This window comes from Gorilla gorilla, chromosome 11 (genome assembly GCF_029281585.2).
Source record: "Gorilla gorilla gorilla isolate KB3781 chromosome 11, NHGRI_mGorGor1-v2.1_pri, whole genome shotgun sequence".
Lineage (NCBI taxonomy): Eukaryota > Metazoa > Chordata > Mammalia > Primates > Hominidae > Gorilla > Gorilla gorilla.
The window spans coordinates 84,523,847-84,546,623 of NC_073235.2; the positions used below are offsets into that span (position 1 = coordinate 84,523,847).

The 22,777-nt window shown below is 36.2% G+C and overlaps 1 protein-coding gene across 1 annotated transcript in view; it reads left to right on the forward strand.

Annotated features, from left to right (window-relative positions):
* Nucleotides 1-22,777, forward strand: part of PPP1R1C (protein phosphatase 1 regulatory inhibitor subunit 1C) — a 131,065-nt gene that overhangs the window by 65,455 nt on the left and 42,833 nt on the right. Inside the window, exons 3-4 of the mRNA XM_004032912.5 lie at nt 4,023-4,060; nt 6,314-6,374. Of these exons, the coding sequence (XP_004032960.1) occupies nt 4,023-4,060; nt 6,314-6,374 (99 nt within the window). The remainder of the gene's footprint in view (nt 1-4,022; nt 4,061-6,313; nt 6,375-22,777) is intronic.

Sequence of the window (22,777 nt, forward strand, 5' to 3'; positions counted from 1 at the left end):
TGAGGGATAGTAGTATTTGGTATGAGGGCAGGAGTTTTCTGGATATGGGGAATAAATGCACAGAAGCAGCAAGCTGGGGGATAGGTATAATCAAACAGATACTAGTGGTATTTTATTTTATACTTTGTTCCATTATCTCCCCACATTCAGTCAGTAAGTAAATCAAGGTAAAGTGCTCCCATCATTATGGACTTATTTGAAAATTGTTTAACTCCCCATTTTTTCCTCTAACACATTTTTACTTGCATCAGCTTTCGACAACTTCAACTAAACTTTGAAATATTCCCTTTGTAAGCTCACTCTTGCCCTTCCTTATACCTCTTTAATTGGCCCTATATAACACTTTTAAATGATATTTTCATGACCTTGTTTTTAGTTACATTGTCTACTTTCTAATCATGACTCTCTGTTGCTCTTCAAAATACATGCAGAATTCTGACAGTACAAACAAAAACGTACTCTTAGGGTGATTTTATTTGGATTTAGTGATTTTTTATCTTTCAAGTTTTTATTAATGGGCTTAATTTTTTTAAAGAGTTTTAGATTTACAGAAAAATTGAACAAAGGGCACATTGAGTCCCATGGAGCACCTTCTTCACACATAGTTTCCCTATTCTTAATATTCTAAGTCATTACTATTTGTTACAATTAATAACCCAATAATGATTTTTTTAATTAACTGAAACCCATAGTTTATTGAGATAGTTTTATAATGCCTTTTTTTCTGTTCCAGAATCCCATTTAGGATACCTCATTACATTTAATTATCATGTCTCCTTAGGCTCCTCTTGGCTATGACAGTCTCTCAGACTTTTCTTGTTTTTCGTGACCTTGACAGTTTTGTAGAGTACTAGTCAGCAATCTTGTACAATGCCCTTGTATTGGGATTTATCTGATGTTTTTCTCATGACTAGACTAGGCTTAAGGGGTTTGAGGAGGAAGATCATTGATATAAAGTCTCGTCTTCATAGCATCGTAGCAAGGGATCAACACGATTTATGACTTGTGTTGCCCTTGGTCACCTGGCAGAATTAAGTTTCCCACCATAAAGATACTCATTCCCTCCTACTCCTTTTCCATACTGCACTCTTTGGAAGGAAGTTATAGTCTGTACTTAAGGAGTGGGAAATTGTGCTCTCATTTTTTCATTTTTTTATTCCTCAAAACAAACTTATGAGAAAACGAGGAAGGCAGAGTAAGAATTATTATGCTTCCTCTTTCCCATTTCACACATGAGGAAAACTCTGTAATTCAGGAATTCTATGTGGCTTAAGTGTGGTCACGACAGACAAATGGAAGAAACAGTATTAGACATTATGTATGCTCTACAGTGCTTTCTCCAAGACAGATTTTTCTGCCAGCCTCAACCATGTCTCTTCAGGCTTTCCTTAGTGTTGTCTCTGCATTCTGCCCGTTTCTTAGTTTTTATAGTTCTCATTCTATTATAGTTCACTTTTCCTTATTTTTTGACCATGTTCTTTTTGTTTCCTTTGCTCTTACACTTCATTTTTGTAGGCACTTAATTTTTTATTACAACTAGTTTTCCAAAATTGAATGAGATCTCATTGACAAAGACAAGGAGACGCTGGGTGTTTGTAGTTCACGTGTGTATCCACATGCATCCTCAGTTTGTCCTGTTCCTTTCATGAATTTAAATATCTTAAGAGCATTCTAACTAATCAATACTCAAAACAGAAATTTCTGTTTCTATCTTCATCTTTAATGATGACAATATTTCTTAAAATGTTATACTTAGATGAGTTTTACATTTTCCTCCCAAATCAAGAAATTTCTTCTTTCAGACTAAGTGGTCCTTGAGAAATGGAGAAATATAGACAAGATATGGCTGGAATAGCTACAAAAGCCTCTTTCAGAAAATTTATAGTTTTTGATTATGGGTAATCTACTAACACACTGATTTTGTTCAACCCTACTCCAAAATAGTTTTTTTTTTTGTTTTCTGGTTTGATGAGAGAGCTAAACAATATTTGAAGACAGGGGTATATTCTTATGCTTCATGTGCGATCCAGTTTCCTAAAGACTTCTGGGACTGCCAACGGGGTCAGAATTTGAGGCCCTGAGGAAAAGAAAAGGAGACATTATTAAGAACATTTTGATGTTTTTGTGTAAAGAGCTGGCAACTATGATCTGTTATTGGCTTCCGTTGTACCTTTGTCTGAGTCAATTTGACCTGAAAAGTTAGTTATTTAATTTTCACTTTTCAATTTCAAGACAAGAATATAAGACTGAATTTTTTAATCCTTGCCTTCACGACATAAAGAATTGATTTTATCAGCAGAACTCAACAACAACAACAACAACAAAACAAACCTTTTTTCATTGAAATATTTAACAGTGAGGCCCTCATAATTGCCTTGGGAAAACACTGTTTTAGTGGGCGTTGTAGTGAGACAGTAGGGAAAGTAAAAATCTGAATGATCAGATCCCATTGTGTTTCTAAAACATAAAGTTATAGGTCCTGGGTTGGATTTTGTAAACTCCTAATCAAAAGCAAAATATTAAGGAACCCCACTGGCATTTAATCATCCAATGGATCACAGTACATTGTTACAGTGGATCATATTTGATATTTAATAATAATGTGATAGCAAAAAAATAGTGCACATTGATAGACAGGATTGTTCAATTTAGTATATTCATAGCTGCCTGAAAATGCCCCACATACTTACAGTTATTGCATCAGACACTTGTGATTGCCATACTAAACTGTCTGTCCTCCCTTATTTAAAGATAGTGCAATGTATCAGAAGTTTCCATAACTTTTTAACATTTAGTAAGCAAGATATCAGATTAGAATAAACAATGGTTCCATATACTATTCCCATTCTAGCTGTTTAGCCAGTTTGTTCTCTTACTATATGAAATATCAACTTCAGGCATGGTTGGATTTATAGAGAAATTCTACTACATATATGTATATATTTGTGTGCATATATATGTATATCCACATACATACGTAGACGCTGCTTTTTTGTTATAAAAGTAATACATGCTTGTTATAAAAAGAAAAGCAGTACAGATAGGGATAAAACAGAATATGTTATTCAATCACCCCAGGATAACTACAGTTAACATATTGGTAGTCTTCTATGCATATATATATCACTTTATCTACATATATCTATCCTTTATTAAATAAAAATACCATTCATTTAGTTTTGAAATATTTTTCACTTATATAGCATGTACTTTCATGTCAATACAGATCTACATCATTGTCTTTAAGCAGATATTATTTGATGAACTTCTCATTCAGTTTTTGGATCATGGGGTTAGTCTTTGAGCCTTGGGCCTAGCATAAGGATCAGGAAAGAGGAACTAGGTCAAGAAGCCAAGAGGCAGACGCCATACAATGTAGGTGACGAGGTAAAAAAGAAACCCAGCCCAGAACATCTTCCTGCTGTGGAAGGGGCATGTGTAAGCACTCTTCCTCCACCTCACCGTTCCTCACAACCCTTCATACACAGCACAATCATAAGAAGCCACCCAAGCACTGTCATAAGAAATATTTGATGGAGCAATTAGTTCTTTCCAGATACATGTATAGAGAGGATACTGCCTTCCTTGTAGTCATGGTGATTGGACTGAGTGGGAAAGGAGATTTGATTTGGGTAGTGACAAACGAGGAAATTTGACAAAGGCTCTCATTAATGGATAGTGGCAGAGGAGAGGAGGTTCCTGACACCTTAACTGTGAGGCTGATGACACCTAACTTTGTTCCAAGAGTCACTTGCCTGGTCCCCCTTCTGGACTGCTGAAAGGTGAGAAATCTGGGATGTCAAGAGGAAAGCTTTTTCTATACCTTTTTTGAACCTTTGGGAGAAGGTTATATCAAAAGGAAACCACCCACCTCTGTCCTCCTCTCCTTCTTAGCTGTAAGTTGTAGTTTTTGTATGAGGCAATTATTAAATCATTTTTATCTGTGTTGTTGAAAATGTTAATATATATATTACAAGAAAGAATATTACATGCCTAATACATTATACCTACTTCTCTTACAGAAATAGATGACAAGAGGGTGCCCAACACACAAGGGGAAGTAAGTTTTTAAAAATATTTTGTATAAATGTGTTCAAATCAATTAAAAATGCAAAAATTTGCTTGATTCAATGTGATATAAATAATATGATACAACTGTAATAAAACTTTAGATTGCTCCTTCTGACTGAATAAACAGTAATATAGTGTCATTAAAATCTCTGCCTCTCGGTTACCTTTATTCTCTACCTATGTAATGCTAACCCCTGAAAAAACTTTTAAAATAAAACATCACTTTTAATGGCAAAATATGGTATTGACAACTTCAATTTATTGAGTGATTATGTATGCACACCACAGGCTAAGCCAAGTAATGCTGGAACCCCAGAGCAAGGAGATGGGGTTGGAGGGATGACACCTCTTACAGGGTCTTCTGGTATGTGGAGCCAAAAGTCTGAGGCCAGAGTCTAGGGGGACTGAAGTCTCCAAAGCCTGAGTAAACAGATCCAACGGGTTCACCTAGAAATGTACTCATATTTAAATTCAGCAGGCTGTCTGAATGAACACTGTCACTCTCTATTCCCTCCACATACATGTGTAGGAGTTTATATAGAAAATAGAAACCAGGAGAGGCTAGGAGAGCATATAATATAGAATATATGAAACACAAAGTGAATAAACTAGTTCCCAGAAATGAAATAAATATTGAATAGGATGCTGTGCAGGGCTACCTAATCAATTCCCTTGATCACAGGTGTAGGCATACAGCAATACTTGAAGAGAAAAATGTAGAATGGACAAAATATCAAATAGTATATCACAAGACTTTTCTGAAAATTTTGTGAGATAGTAAAAGTGGAAAAGCTTTCAAAACTAAACTCTTACGTAAATATAAATTAGTTTTTATTAGTAAGTTTACACTGTGTTACTAAACAACAAGAATAAAAAAATTTCTGTAGATTTAATTTTCTATTTGATCTTTAAATATGTGTATGGAAGTAAACGTTGAAAATCCCTAAACTGACTCATTCTCAAAACCAGCCAGATGTGACTGAAACAGTAGAAGTGCCCCAGAAATGTCAATCATCCACATATTTAACATTAATGTAAAGTCACCCTGTCTACACCTGTGCACAGTATGTAGGTATCACAAAACTCTATTCTGGAGAAATTTGCTTATACTATTTGCTCATCTGATATGGATTTGGTAACTGTTTTGTTGAAAGGTTTAGTTTTTAATTGATTGCTTTTGCATCAGATAAATAACATCTCGATGATACCTTTGAGGGCAGTTAATCTTTAGCAAGCACAAGGAAAGAGGCCTCAAGCTCTATTTACAACTTTGTAAAACGGTTTCTAGTTTAAACTTTGTACATTATGTTCTTGCTAATGTGCATAGCAAGCCTGGAACAATCTTCAAAAAGTATGTTGTAACTATTTACACTTGAGCTTTTCAAAGCAAAAATAATTGCCCCAGATGTAAAAACTCATTGATTAAGACCTGTACACTTGCCACATTAAAACATAAATCAACATGCTATTAAAACGGAGTCTTTGGCATTTTCCGATTGGGGGTTAGACCATGTAATTTATTAAATGAATAATATGTATATCCATTATATAGAGCTCTGTATCCTTATCTGTATTTTGACCCTGAAATAAGTTCTTATTTCTGTCATTTTGAAATGCAAAATCTCTTCAATGACTTTATCCTGATCCAATAATGCTTAGGTAAGAGTGTCACATAACAGTTTTATTAGGAAAGGACTTATCTTTTAAACATATGAAGAATGTTACCTCAACATTATAATTCCAAGTAAATGGAGGTAATAGTTGAATACGTCAATTCAAGAGGGTTAAAGATTGCTATTACTTTCCAAGGATCTTCATTGTCCCTCTTGAATCACTCAATAACCCCACGAACAGATACTATTATTCCCTGGACACAGCTTTTGGAATAGACTTTGTCATGGAACTCAGACTGTTTTTCTCTCAAATGAAAAGGATTGGTGTCTCTTTTTCTCTTTCTTTTTAAAATAAATTAATGTTATTAGGTGGGAAAGTAAAATGATTTCAAGGCTGCCATGAATGAAGAATTTTATGATTAAGTAGACCCTACAACTCCATGTATCTCTTAAGTCTGTGATATCACCAACATGTATATAATTTCTCATTAATTAGATTCTATTTCATGACAGGGAGAAATCAGAAAGCTTTTCGTAACATGGCACAGTATTTATTTCCCTCACAGGTCTGATGGCATCGTACTTTGTATCCAAATCTAAGGCTTTTACTTTTTTCTCTTTCTCCACAGTTACAGAATGCATCCCCTAAGCAAAGGAAGCAGAGTGTGTACACACCACCCACCATAAAAGGTACTGTTCAGGTACTGTTTCGGGTTGTCATGAGTGCTGAATCATGGCTGGTCGGCCGTCTGTTCTCTAGGACCACACATCTGATGATAAGCTAGATCTAGTCTCAGCTCTGCAACTTAACAGTGTTATGTTCAGTAACATATCTTATCTACTTAAAACTTAGTTTCATCAAGAGTAAAATATGGGGTTGAAAAAGAAATAACTAGGGTTCTCAGAATTTCAGTCTAGAAATTCAGTTTCCAAAATAATAACAAAGATTTTTTTTACCCTTATTCGCATACTTCCTTAAAGAGATTTTTCCAGAAGCCCTAATTACTCTTGCCAGTGTTGGCAGATGATTACTGTTTTTCTCTTGGCTAAAGCAAAGCAGAATAACTTGAATTTCAGGGAGACTGAGGATGAAGTGTTGCCTCATTGTCTTGTGTCAGGAGCAGCTCTAAGAAACTCAATCAAACCAGCTATTCACTGTACATGTAACTACTGCTGAAACAACAACTAAGAATCTAGTTCAGATTCTGAAATTTTCCCCAGAATTGGAACTGCTAAAAGAAGACCTGTCAGTATCTTGACCAACATCAGTTCCAGGGAAAGCATCTCTTATTTCTCACACTGAAATGTTCTTGATTTGAGGTAGAGTCTGTCCAGTCTACTCTCTCATGTTTTTTCCAGTCTGGTGCTTGGGCTGTGGGCCCAGTGGTTGATCATACTCAATTTGTCCAGCTCAGTTTCAACTGCATGAGAGGCCAGCTGAGCAGCTTCTTCTGGGCTAAATTGGGAGTGAAATTTCCCACTCTGTATTTGCTCTAGATTTGGGGCCTATTCAGGGAGGCGGGATATAAATGGACACATTAATAGCTACTTTCAGTAAACTTCCTTCCTCATGCAGCTATAAAACACCATGTTTGCTTGTTCATAAGACTGCAGAACATAATACAATCATCAGCATTGTAGTTTATTCCAGGGTAATTATTGAGACTACCAGGCATCTCCCTCTGAAGAAAAGTTTAATCATTTTAAAGATATTTTCCCCGTTGTAAGTGATTTTGTACTTTCAAGACACATCAGTTTTGGCATGAATGGACAACAAGGAAAAATATATGTTCACTCATTTAATGATTTCCTCTGCTCTATTTTAGGTTCACTTAAACTAAATAAAGTAATACTGTTCTCATGTCCTCAGAGAATAATGCTATTATTTTTAAAGGAAAATCTTAAACCGAAAGTCTCAAGGGCCCATGATGTTCATTATATTTAGTTCTCAAATATCAAAAGAATGTGGGATCCTAACATTTAGAGAAGTTAGTCCTGTTACACATTTTTGCATAAAGCCTTATACTGTCAAGTCTCCCCGAGATACTCATTTAATGATAATCATTTGTGGTCATAAGTTAATGGCTTGAGAAAGCACAGTAATTGTTTCAAGAGGATATCAGGGTATTACTACAAGTCACATAGGTTCTCATTTATAATCAGAAATGATTTGGAAGTCCCCTGCTTATGATAAAAGAAAAGAGAAAGCTAAATGCAAATATTTTATTTGGTTTACCTGTCCCTAAGAGCTAGAAATAAATATTTTAAGACAAAATGAAGCAATGGTAACATATGGCACCTTGTGAGCACATTAAGAGGCTTCAATTATAAAAAGGATGAAAGAACAAAGGAAATGTTATTAAGATCTTAAATATAATGATACAATTGCTCTGAAATGTATAATTCTTCAAATTGCAGTTGAATGGAACATGCAATTATTGAGTGTAAAAACATTTGCTGAGGGCACCATGGTACATGCTTATAGTCTCAGCTACTTGGGAGGCTGAGGTAGGAGGAAGGCTTGAGCCCAGGAGTTGGAGGCTATAGGGCATTATGATTATGCCTGTGAATATCCATTGCATGCCAGCCTGGTCAATATAGTGAGACCCAGTCTCTAAAAAACATTCTAAAAAGAAAAAAAGAACTTGTACTCACAGATCCTTGTTCTACATCTTGTCATTTGTGAATTTTTAAATGACAGATATCTAAATATTTCAAGATATCTATTAGGTCTTTGTCTCATGCTAAATTTTCTTTTTTCCAGGTTGAAATATCTTGATGTCAGTTATACCTGTTATTTAGTTATTTTGCCTTCATTCTTGATCTTATAATAAGCTCCGCTTTGCCTGTATCATTCTAGAAGTCCATCATTCAAAATGAACCTAATGGTTAAGATGTGTTCTGATCAGAAACTTGTGGAGACTTCAATTATGCCTGAAACCTCCTTCAACCCAGATACTTTAATTCTATTAATGCAACCCAAAATCTTATCAGCTTTTTGTGGCAGCATTACACATTGTTGGCAAATAGTGAGCTGACTATAAAATCAAAATGTCCAAGTATTTTACAGGTACAGCTTTCCATATTATTCACCATGTATTCCCCATACTGATGTCTTAAATTTGTTTATATCAGAAACTAATACAGTACTGTCATCTCAATTGAATTGCCTATGTTGGAGACAGATTGTTACATCGGCATGTTATATTTTGTATCCTGACTCTATTATTCATTCTATTTTCAGCTATCTCAATTGTGTGTCATCATAGATAAGATAAACCTATTTTGTTATTTTTATCTGATCCATAATAAATGTATGAAACAAAACACAGCTAAAAGAGAGCCCTGCAGCAGCCCATATATCCCCTTCTAATTCACATTGATCCCCTTGTCACCATCATTTAACTATTTATCAAATAGACTTATTATATCAGGGTTCCATCCGTTCATCAGAGGTTATCATCAGCACTCCTATTAGATAAATTGTTGTATTTCAGATACCTTGTGCTAACCATGAGTCATAAATTTATGACATATATTGTGCATAAAAATGACAGAAGTTGAAGTTTGCATAGAAAACAGACTTGTTCATTATCTTGTGTAATATTGTGTTTCATGATTATACACAGAAAGTTCAGATTATCAGAAAAGTGACAGCTGATGACTAATACCCATGTACATTTCTCTGGTGTTTATATGGTGGTCAGCCCTGTAATTTACAGAACAGCCAATTAAATTATTGTTGGACTGCTTGAATCATGTTTTCAGAAAAGTGGATTTGAATGTTAGGACAGGAAATGGCTGACTCATTTCTATCCCAATTTTGTGTGTGTGTCTGTGTGTGTGTGTGTCTGTGTGTGTGTGTGTTTTACTGGAATGCAAATGCCTTCTACTGAAGAAAGCAAAGTAAGTGCTATTGATTTAAACGGAAATTTGAACATTAAACAAAGCAGCTGACTTAAAAATGACTTTGTAGAGCAGGGCCTATTAGTATTGCATTACCATTCTTAATGCATAACCAGTCAGATTTTTCATTTACTTCTGTAAAACATCTTTTTCCTCCCATTCTTCATAATTTCTTGTAAAGACTTCAGTATCTAGATATTTTTCTTCTAAGTCAAACAGACTTCTGATATGTCAAAAATACCTTTGAAAGCTTACAGCATTTTAACACTGAAGCTTTTTTTTTCTCCAAGGATGGCTATGATCTTGATTTTTTTTTCAACCTCTTCTCATAATAAAGAAATAAATACAAATACAGAATAAATCAGAGAGCAAATCAACCTGGACCAATAAGAAGGCTAACATGGATTTTGGAGGGTGGAAGATGAAAGTGGCAATAATGGCAAGAATAAGACATACTTCAGATCACCAACTGAAACATGATCTTCCAATCAGGGAAAACTGCTGATCATGGTGATTTCCTGGAACTCAATATGAAAGGAGATGGACTTTGGCGGACAAGCCATCACGGTTCCAACCTCAATGCCACCACTTATTAGCTGTGCAACCTTCAGAAAATCAATGGGTTGTTCACCCCAGAAAACAACAACAAAGAAAAATATATTCAAATATGCTGGATGTATTTGGGAAGTAGAAATGAAGATTATGACCCAAGACGCACAGTTAAGGCAAGCCACATATGCATCTGCAGTGGGAAGGGTAAAGGGAAGTTTTATTGGCACAGAGGGAAGTTCATGTAAGCTACTTGGAAACAGAGTTTATTAGTTTCGGACACTCAGAGCCAGATTTGGCATCAGTTAATTGCCAATATAATTGAATGGCAATTTAATTACATTGCTGGACATACCTGTCCAGTAATGGCTGCAGATGCCATTACTGAACCGGTATTCTTTTGAGAACATCTTATCTGAATTGCAGTAGTCCTAAAGAAAGAATTTCTTGGGAGGTTATTTTAGCAAGTCCTTGAGACAGTCTTTATCTCAGCCATATAAGCATGAACTCCTCCTTTTGGCTTTCTGCTTTAGTGTGTTTGGGCCTGACAAAAAAGTGATTTCATCCTAGTATCTGCAACTTTCACAGGATTAGCCTGTCTCACTTCTCTCATAGGGAAAATGAAAGTGTTGTTTACCACATATGATTGCTGTAGGGACTGAATGAAACAAAATGTGTAAAGAAAATGCTTAGATCAGGCACACAATATGTGGAACTATTTTGAATAATTATTTGAACCCTGAATTGAGAGTGGCGAATACTCCTTCTCCGTTTCTGCTTCACCCTGCAGCATGAAGGAATGATTTTGAGAGAGACAGAGGAGAGGTGAAAGGACTTCCAGGAGAATAAAATAGCTTTGTTTTCATCCCTGTGAGACTTGAAAAGTCAGGTTTAAGATGCCTAGATGTAAAATCCATGTGGATTACCACGCTTGCAACATTCACTCCACTTTTATTTAGCACTAAGCCTCAGGTAGGTGTGTGAAGTTTATCTTCAACATTTTTCTTTCTTTTAAACAAATGTGGCTTTTCCCTCATTTCGCCTAGCTCCGGTCCTCAGACATCATGTCCTTTATTTTCCGACTATTATAACATTCCTGTAAGAGATACTGATATTTCAATTAAAAAACCTTGCAGTTTAAAAAAGCTGAAAAACAAAATGATAGCTGATGTCGAATTTTGGGGTGCTATAGCAGATTATGCAATAAGTATTTCTTGCCAGAGGGATGAGAAGGAAATCATCACACCATATAAATGCAGCCTACACTTAGGCAACATAGGTAAATTAACCATGACTGTATTGGAATGTGACCAGTTCACTCTTCCTGATTTCAAATCTCCTTATAATTATGACTCAAAAAAAACTCAAAAGGAATAGACCAGCTGTAATATCCTGTTCTCATTACCCGTCGCACATTGAAAATTGAAGGCAGGAAGAGAAGGCAGCAAGATCTCTTAGCCTCTCATCAGGCCATCTCCACCACACTACATTCCTTTTATAAACACTCCTGTCCCTCTGTGGGTGTTCTTCAGGTATTCATCACATTTGCCTTTCTAAGTCTTGGCTTTTTTGTTTGTGCTGGCTCAGTATGTTTACTGTGTAGGGTGGGGCTTATTTATGCAGCTCAAGAAACATTTTGACAGATTTCTAGATAACAAGGAACATTCTAAATATATACAAGTCTCGCTTTCTTTTTTTTTTTAAAAAAACCCAAGTATGCTCCTATTTCCAGACCCACTTCCTCTGGTTCTCTTTAATTTCTTCCACTGAGTTTTATGCTCATCTTTCCTCACATCTTTGGATGTGGAGGGTGGAGTCAGGTTGGAGAAGCAATTTGAGAATGTACCTTTCTTGCAAGTCACTAAGGTATCTTTTTTTTTGGAGGTCAACATTGAGAGAGAATGAAGAAAGAGGAAAATACCAGCAAGTATGGGTGAACTTCATCTTTTATGACATTGTCATGGATTATTAGGTTAAAAGGTCTAAAAGATCTTGAGATAAATCAAATTGAATTGCAAATTTAAAATAGAGTCCAGTAACTTAATTAATCTCATGTGATGCCACTTAAACATCTGAAAAGAAGAGCACTATTTGTCAATATGGTTCCATTCATTTGTCTATATATATATATTAACCTATTTTAAAATTAATTAATCTTTTAAATTTATATTTCTCTGTATAAATAACATAACAGCTTTTAAAATTGCTTTCTATTTGAGAAGCAGGGAAAAAGATAAACTTTTGCATTGGGTTTGAATAACTGAATCAAGAATCAGTTTCTTTAAATATTTCCCAAATAAGCAAATAGCAACATTCAATTGTGTAAGTACTAATAACACACTGCCACAATCACATATGAGCCTTTGCCATGTGTGGAATGCAGCATCAAAGTGGTGTGGATGCAGAGGTGAAAAGCAGAGCCCTGGCCCTGTGGGAGACCAGTCTGGAGGAAGCAACATACAAGTGGGTAGAGCATAGCATGGTAAGTCCTTTAATAGGGATTTAGACAAAGACATCTGGAGATGGGAGGAGACTCACCATAGGCTTACTGGACAGGAGGGTAAGGCCACTTTCAGATCACAGAAGGGACAGTCATATTTACACATAAGTCTGGAGAGTAAAATGGACTAGGTCATGGAAAAGTGGAATACATGGCTCATACCATGATCATTCCTCCTGCTCATGCACACTTGTGAAGCATTTAAGATGATGCTGTAATGTGGGCAGTTAAATTCTGCATGGACCATCACAAAGAACTTTGCTGCCATGCAAAGACTAAATAGGTCTCATTAATGGGACTATGTAGATAATATCACTTTCCAAAGCATTTGAAGTCCTTGTTCATTTGATTCCAATTTAAAATTTCTGCTTCACATCTTTGTCTTTCTTCTTAATAATATTACCTTTAAAACAGAATAAATCCCAACCAAAATTACATGTTTTAAAGTTAGATTTTATATTTTAGAACAGGTTTGGATTTGTAGAAAAATTTTGAAGATAGTACAGAGAGTTTTCATATACCCCATATCCTGTTTTCCCTATTATTTATGTCTCATGTTAGTATGGCACAGTTATAATTGGTAAATCAATAGTTGTATAAAACAGTTCTTGCATTGCTATAAAGAAATACCTGAGACTGGGTAATTTATAAAGAAAAGAGGTTTAATTGGCTTATAGTTCCACAGGCTGTACAGGAAGCATGATGCTAGCACCTGCTCGGCTTCTGGGGAGGCCTCAGAAAACTTGCAGTCGTGGCAGAAGGTGAAGGGGGAGCCAGCACTTTCCATGGCTGGAGTAGGAGGAAGAGAGGGAGGAGGAGGTGCTACACACTGTTAAACAACCAGATCTCACAATAACTCCCTCACACACTATCAAGAGAACAGCACTCAGGGGGTGGTGCTAACCCATTCATGAAGGATCCACCCCTATGATCCAATCACCTCCCACCAAGCCCCACCTCCAACACTGGGGATTACAATTGTACGTGAGATTTGGATGGGGACACAGATCCACACCTTCTCAATATGTATACGTTGTTATTAACTAAAGCCCATATTTTCTTGGTATCTATTTAGTTTTTTTTCCTAATGTCTTCTCTTCTGTTCTAGGAATCTATCCAGCATACCACATTATGTGTGGTTTCGTGTCTCTTTAGGCTCCTCTGGGATGTGACAATTTCTCAGACGTCCCTTGTTTCTGACGACCTTAAACGTTTTGAGGAATACTGGTTAGGTATTTTCTAGAATATCCCTGTACCGGGATTTGACTGATGTTTTTCTCATGATTATATTGAGGTAGTGGGTTTTGGGAAGAAAGACAGCAGAGATAAAGTAACATTTCATCCCATGATACGAGGGGCACATACTACCAATATGGTTTATCGCTGTTAATTTTGACCTTGATCACCTGGCTGAGGTAGTAGTTTTGGAGATTCTTCACTGTAAAGTTATCCTTTTTTCACTCCGTTTCCATACTGTACTCTTTGGAAGGAAGTCACTGTGTGTAGTACCCATTTAAAGAGTGGGAAGCTGCACTCTACTTCCTTGAAGGAAATGTCCTGTACACACATAAATCATTTGAAATTCTTCTGCACAGATTTGTTTCTCCTCCTCCATTGATTTATCTGTTCATTTATTTTCATCATTATGGACACATGGATATTCATTTTATACTTTGGATTATAACTCAATACTATATTACTTATTTTGTTGCTCAAATAGTTCCTGTTTTGGCCTTTGGGAACTTTTTCCATTGACTTCTGTGTCCCATTGACATATTCCATTAATGTCAGGATGTTGGTTTGTTTTAGCATATCTTTACTTTCTGGGACTACAAGATTCTCTAGGCTCATTTTATGTATTTCTTGTCCCAGTCCTAGAATCAGCCTTTTCTCCAAGGAGCTCTCAAATATAATTTGAATTCCTATTTGAGTCAGTATTCTACAAAATATATGTGTGAATAAGCATGTGGTTGCTAAAAATGGAGAAATCTATCTCCTTGCAAAAATGTGTGTATACCACGTCCATTAATGTAGGCGCTATCAGTATGCTAAGGTGTACACACTCCACTCATACTAATGCTAATAGGAATCTCAGGAAGTAAAAACAATTCCTCATTACTAGAATAGGCAGATGCCATTTTTATGGACTTGCTCTCCTTTGTTTTATGCCTAATGGAGTGTTCCCTGATGTTTTCTGAGACGAGATTTGTATTATCCCTTTATAAATGTGGAATTAATAATAGACTGGCAGCCTTCTTGACGCTTAGCTGTTTGCTTTACTTAAATCAAAGATTTTAAAAAAGATGTTTATAATACCTTACAGTTGTGTAGTGTAGTGCTTCAACATATACAATGTGCTTTTGTATAATTATTTGGCTTTTATAGAAAACTATGAAAGGTAACTAAAATAGTTTATTTTGGAGGAAAGTGTGGATTACAGAGGAGCAGGGTTCCCATGTTAAGTGTCCTTCGCCTTTACAAAACTAAGTCATGACCTGAGCCTTTTTTTAGGGTGTCCTATGAAGTTTTGTTAGAATAGCAACGGGCCTCATTTTTTCCATTTGCCCATCTATCCTGTTTGCCCTAACTAAAATACAGAGACCATGCAACCTTATAACTTGATGGAAAATTTTTACAAGATCTTTTTATACCAATGTTTTTACAAAATGCTTGGTATCTTTGTTTTTAATAATTTTAAACTCGTGTTATTGATCATTATGTAATAACAGTTTTGTACTCAAACCAAGCTTGCCTTTAATCTTGTCTCTCTCCAGCTTCTCTCCCTCTCCCAGACAGCTGACCACACAAATCTGACTGTTTTGTTTTAGATTCCTTCAAGTGTTCACTAATTCCTTTAGAGTAAGTCCCTGGAAATGATGTACAAGTCTCTTTATGACCTTGCCTCTTCACTCCTGTCCTGCCTCGCCTCCGGCCACAGCCTTCTTTTTTCCATGCTGCAACAATGCTGAGCTGCATTCAGTTCTTTGAAAATAATACGTGGTTTCTGGCCTCTATGCTTTTGTTCTGCAGTGTTATTTACATAGAGGCGTTTCTTTGTCCGCCTTCCTGCCAGTTCTAAATCCTTTTAGCTGTGCTTCTTTGAGACTGAGAATGCATTTTATATACCTATATATGTGATATCTGTAATTCCTTCTAGCTAGACTGCGGAGCCCTTGAGGGCAGGGCCCATGTCCTATTTGTCTTCCAGGAGCATTCTGATCTGTCTTCTATATGAATTTTAGAAGACTCCTAGTCAATGGTGAATCAGTGAGTAAATAATCTTTCTGATTTAAAAATAAGCATCATTGGCTTAATTTTAGCCGCATTGAACAAAATTATAAATTCATTCACTGACTCACACCTTCATTCTAGACTCTAATAAAATGCTTACTGTCTATCTTCCAGGTCATTTATTAGGCTCTTTTAGTTCAAGATAAGCTAATACAGTCGCCGTTTATATGAAAAATGTTGTCAAATGAAAAAGAAAGTTATTTAAAAAATTGTAACTTGTAAGTTCCCTGAGATTGATATGGACAATGACATTAGAACACAGAGAAGGAAATAGCTGGCACTTCCTATCACAGCTAGGGAAGACTGTACAGAAGAAATGAATGGCATCTGTAAGTTGAGGGATGAGTGAGATTTTGCTAGAGAAATATCAGGGGTGGATTCCAGAAAGAGGGTTTGGCAGACCTGAAGGCACAGAATGTGAATGGGCACATGAACTTTGAACACTGTGGGATGGGGGCAGAAACTGTGGAGGAGAAAACACTGAACAGATGCAGGGGACTTGTCAAAGGTCTCCTGTGTCCTGTGCAAAAAAGTTGGGATTGTATCCCGAGACAATAGAGCACTTTTGGATAATTTTGAAGATTGCTTGACACGTTGCCATATTTCTTGTGAGTGCTTTGAAGATTTGGGACCAGGGCAAAAGGACAAAGTAGTTAAAAATTCTTTTTTTTTTTTTTGAGACGGAATCTCACTCTGTCGCCCAGGCTGGAGTGCAGTGGCGCGATCTCGGCTCACTGCAAGCTCTGCCTCCCGGGTTCACACCATTCTTCTGCCTCAGCCTCCCAAGTAGCTGGGACTACAGGCGCCCACCATCACGCCCGGCTAATTTTTTGTACTTTTAGTAGAGACGGGGTTTCACCATATTAGCCAGGATGGTCTCCATCTCCTGACCTCATGATCCGCCCGCCTCGGCCTCCAAAAGTGCTAGGGTTACAGGTGTGAGACACTGCGCCCAGCCAAAAATTCTTCTATGATAAGTTGTATTTGCCTCAGTTTATCTGCTTGTTCCCAGTGCTCTTATTTCTACAAGAATGGACAACTGCTAGCACCAATCTTTCTTTTTCTTTCATGCATTTAGACTTTCTAAGTAGTAGCTATGACTTTGATATGTCAAAATACTCATCATATTATCTTCCAGAATAGATCAATTGAAATCCTTGTAAAATGTGTTAAAATATAAAAATGTCAAGATAAATTGAGAAATTGGTTCTTAGTGGGGCAAACTTAAGATAAGATTACATTCTTCACAAACTTGTCCTGGTCTATAACATTTTCCCTCCTAAAACTTTATATTCTTGCCTGAACTTCAAAAAGGAGCCTGATCTGCAAGATAATTTTAAGAACAGTTTTATTAATTCCTTTCTCAATAGGCTGTAATGACAAAATACGCAACACCTCAGTTGTGGCAGAACTAGATGCACTCTTTCTGTTGAGTGTTTTCTGTGGGACAGTAAAGATACCAGCAATGCTGTCAAACAGTATACAAATATTTATTAAACTTGTACTCTGTGCAACATTCTGAGATTTGTGTTACTTTAAACAAATTAACTACCAAATTCTAAACACCCTAGGTCAAATTTTGAGGAAGGTTTACAGTTTTGGATTTTTCATTAAGAGAAAAAATACCAAGCAGGATAAGAATGTTCAAAAGTTAGAGTTTCAGGAAAGTACTATGTGCACAATATAAAAATTACGTGATAAGCATTGAATTTATGATCTGTATTCTACATTGCATCCTTTCTGGTATAATTACCAATGGGAGCTATGTTGTACTTTCATTATCCTTGGTAGGTATACTGAAGCTATCATTTTATTCTTTTTTATGTATAAATTTGTCATATTTTATTTTCAAAACCAAACTTAAAATGATTTTAATTGACTTCCAACAGGCGATCTGAGGAAAAGATTCTCCCATGCTTTCATCCATGTAATACCCACAAGACAACTCAGTTCCAAATACAGCTAAAGCTAGAATTGTTATAGAGCCTCTGAGAGCTTGAAATGGCTATCATTTGCCTTCTGAATCTGAGGCCATCAGCAGCCTATTACTAAATATTTAATTCTTAAAAGCCAGTTGGCCCTCTTAGACCATGGCAGTCTAAGAACAAATGAAAAGGAAGTAGGAAGTAGAAGTAAGGCACAAGATGGCTGCAGGAGATATGAGAGCAGGCTGCCTGATGAGCAGAGGCAGAAACACATAAAATTTACACACCATCACTGCGTAGGACAAAGATGATCAAAACAATGATTCAGTCACTAAGAAAATAATTACACTATTTCTATTGTAATGCATATTTTAAAAGGCAGGAAAGTGGTTTGAATCCCACTTTTCAAAAGCATTTTTAAATTCTTGTTGACAATTAACTCTATGCACTACTCTATGTCCATTTCAGGTTAAACTATGAAGTCTGAGCATCTCACTTCAAATTTTGGAGTTTGCTTTTGGGTTTCAGTTGATAATCTTGAGATGATAAGCTTTGCCTCAACTTACAGTACTTCTGTGAAAAAATATATTTTATGTATCAAAAATTGTCACTGGATGATAATGCTCACATTATGTAAAAATAGGTCTCAAAACATATTTTTGTGTGGCAAAAATAAAAAAATTAAAGTAGTTTAAATGTTTTTTTAGTATATGCTTATAATGTATTATTTTATCTTTAAGTTTTACATTTAGTCCCACAGCTTATTATGTTGATTTTTGCCTTGAAAAAGTTTACTCTGTGATTGTAGGAATTAGTCTGGATCTTTTAGAACAGTTCTTAATATCTCTAAAGTTATCTATAAATCAAGGATTTTGAATTTTTTTTTTTTTTTTTTTTTTTTTTTTTGAGACGGAGTCTGGCTTTGTCTCCTGGCTCACTGCAAGCTCCGCCTCCCAGGTTCACGCCATTCTCCTGCCTCAGCCTCCTGAGTAGCTGGGACTACAGGTGCCCGCTACCACGCCCGACTAATTTTTTTTTTTGTATGAACTTCTATAATAGAAAAAAGGGACCGAAAGAGAAATCCTCTCCTACTGTCTGTTCATCTTTTTTAAAAATGCAAGCAAGAAGTACTTGTTCCTGCCTTTGATGTTATTGAAGAAATAATATATGTAAAAATCAGGAGAATGGAGGGAAAGAGCATTGGATCTGTGATTTCATACACTGCACTCATTTATGCTTTAAGTCCTGATGGTTAATGAAGTCAATCAGAACCCCCCCCAAACCTCCTAACTCTACCATTATTCCTTGATGTAATTCCCTCTTTGTGCAATAAGTTAATTAGTACTTTTACAATAATTTTCTTCAAAATACTTTTCTATTAATCTTTCTCAATTATGTATGGCTGTAGTATCTTGCTTATGCTATTTTCTTCAACATTTTAATTTTTCTACTATTAACAAACTTAATTGGATTTTAAATAACACATCTGTAAATCCTACCACGAAGAAATATGGAAGAGTGTTGTTTGCCAAAGATTCTTAGCCTATCTGATGTTGATCCCTGTATACTCCTTTGTACCAGTCTTACTCATCCTAAACTTTGTAAAAATAATAATGGAATTAGTTTTTCTTTGGGCCTTTCTTAGAAGATGGTAGGCAGTGTCATTTGATTATTATTAATTAATTTTTTACAGTTACTTGGGCATACAAATGTGTCCTAGACATAATGAAAACTTCTAGTCTACCTTCAAATTTTTAGAGAAGTACTACGTGAATACTCATTTGTGTAAATGAAAATGAAAACTTTCTTTTATGACCTCAAAGAACCTCAAAGAATGGCAAAATAGGTTTCAAGTTTCAGATATTTAAACATTGCTACATTAAACTGTTTGTTTTAAAGTAACATAAAATGTCATAAACTTACTTTTTTTGGATTAAGATACATTTTGTGAGAGCTGAACCATGATAAAAAGGAGAAACACCTGATCGTCTTAATTTTTATGTGAATCAACTTTAATTAACATATAAATGTTTTGAAAAATATCACAGGGCCTCACTGGCAATGTCAAAGCTTTATTTCATTTTATTAAGATTAATTAATTGTTGAATCACCACATGTCCCATGTTTTACTTATAAGGCCAAACCAAAGAATTCTTTGCACCTATATCAGCATCCTTAGCTTTTCAGACAGGCATTTTAATGTCTTCTGATCTCTGAGATAAATATATTTTTTCACGTAATTATGTAATTACTCAATAGACCAGAGCAGATCCCATGGAGCCACTGCAGTGTGTGCTGTATAAATAATGTTCTGTTCTACCCCTGATAATTGGCCAGTAGAGCCTCCTAGGAGAGTTTTTATCCCTTGAATAAACACTACATAGGCAAGGAGGGTTGACTCAGTATTTTCTTCATTGGCAATGAAACAGAAGCGCTTCACACTCAGTGCTTATTAGATCATTTTAAAAAGAACACAGTGCTTATGACCCTACAGCTCCCTCTGCTGGTTCACAAAGTTTAAAAAGTACAAGTAGAAAATAATGTTTAAGAAGTGGAACCCTTGCCGGGCGTGGTGGCTCACGCCTGTAATGCCAACCCTTTGGGAGGCCAAGGCGGACGGCTTGAGATCAGGAGTTCGAGACCAGCCTGGCTAACATGGTAAAACCCCTATCTCTACTTGAAAATGCAAAAAAATTAGCCGGGTGTGTGGCGCACACCTGTTGTCCCAGCTACTCCGGAGTCTGAGGCAGGAGAATCGCTTGAGCCTGGGTGGCAGAGGTTGCAGTGAGCCGAGACCGTGCCACTGCACTCCAGCCTGGGTGAAAAGAACCTGAGCCCCTTAGGAGAAAAATATGTCATTTTTGGTATGAAATGGGGTTAAACTAAGGGAATAAGCAACAGAAAGTCTTCTTATTTTTATGATTATTAAATTGTGAGCCACCTTACTCACCATCTGTCTTTAATCATCCAAGCATTATGTATTCCTGTCATGTCTTACTTTTTGCAGTAAAAAGCAGGCTCTAGGTAGAGTAGGCAGGTATTTTTTTCAGGACAACCGTAACCAAAGTGAGCTTCATGAGTCTATCAGCCCCACATTAACAGCTCTATTCCTTCATAAGGCAGATTATTATTCATAGGGGTCCTTAAGGTACTTTTACTCCATATGAAGGAGTGGCAAATGAAAGATGTAAAGAAATGAACATCTTCTTCAGACTGACCAGTTAAAATCCTGTGTATCTCATCTTTCTGATATTGATAACCGCCTTCATTTGGTATGGGAAAAAATAGCAGAAAGAAGGAGAACTGGGAGTAGGAGAAATGTGGGCTTGAATCCCAGCTCTGACAATTCAAATCCGTGTAGTCTTCTTCCAGTTATTTAACCTTTATACTCTTTCTTGTTCACATCTATAATTTGAAGATAACCTCAGAGAGTCATGTGAGTGAAAAATAAAGTAATATATGTATAGTGCCCAATATGTAGCAGGTACATTTTAATTGTAGTAAACACTACTCCTGAGAAATCTGGGTTTCTGCCCCAACCAACAGAATGACACAGAGAACGTCAAAGAGAAATCATTTCCCTTCCAAACATTCTGAAAGTATGGCCAGGCAACATACAGTCAATCATATAAAATACATAGTTTTTATTTAAAGAAGTTAATGTGATGTGACTTTTCCATAGTTACACAATCTGCAATCAAATTCTATTTATTTTTGATATGGAGACAAGATCAGAAATATAGTTGACTCTACAGAATTGTAGGTTCCAGAAACCATTAAATCAGGCTATAAAAGAAGCTATGTAAACACTATATTCTGATGAAGAGGATTTAGATAATGAGTTGTAGAGGTTGTCATAGATTATTACAAATAAATTCATGTCTCTGATAGCTCTCTATTGCTACTTACATAGCAGATGTGTTTATTTTAGTATATTAGGTTTTGACAAGACAGTAAACAATGGTTTTATAATCTAATAGCTAGATAAAGGAAAATGGTTTCAGCCTAATGTCTTACGTATTCTGAACAACAGTTTGCCTTCAGGTAATGCTGCGCTGTGTCTTGTTCCCTATACACAGGTTAGGTCATTCTTTATTATCAGGTAATAAAAAATAATAGAGCAAGTATAAGCAGTGGCTAAGTGCAAAAATCTGAAGCCTGAGAATCTCAGTTTGAATTCTAGTTCCATTTAACTGTCTGACCTTGAGAGAGTGGGTTGGATGCCTCATCTGTGCTTCATTTTCTTTGCTTCTAAAATGGAGGTAATAAAAGTGTGCACTTTGTATTAGTTTTCAAGGACTGCCTTAATAGATTCCCACAAACTTGGTACTTAACACAAAAGAAATGTTTCCTCTCACAGTTGGTGAAGCTAGATGTCTAAAAATCAAGGTATCAGTATGGCCATGCTCCCACTGAAGGCTGTAGGGAAGATTCCTTCCTTGCCTCTTCCAGTTTCTGGTGGCCCCAGGTGTTCTTCAGCAAGTCCTCAGGTGTTTCTGGGAGTGGAACTCGTTTCTGTCTCACTCTTCTCGTGGCCTGCTCTTCTGTGTCTCTGTGTGTTGTTTCCTCTTCTTGTAAGTACATCAGTTATTGGATTTAGAATATTGGCTACTTCATCCTGTCGAGCCTCATTTTAATTACATCTGCAAAGGCCTTATTTTCAAATAAGGTCACATTCTGATATTCCAAGTGGACATGAATTTTTGGAGGACACTCTTCAACCCAATACATACCTCACTGATTTTGAGGATTAAATAGGTTGCTATACGTAAAACACTAGAACAATGCCTGTTGCAGGAGTTTTAGTTAAGGTGACTTCTAAAATTCCATGCATAGTTCAAGCCACTTCCAGTTTCACCTAAGTTACAGATGTCCCATTGCATATCTTCTTGACAGCACAACCCCCAATAGCCTGCTCTATC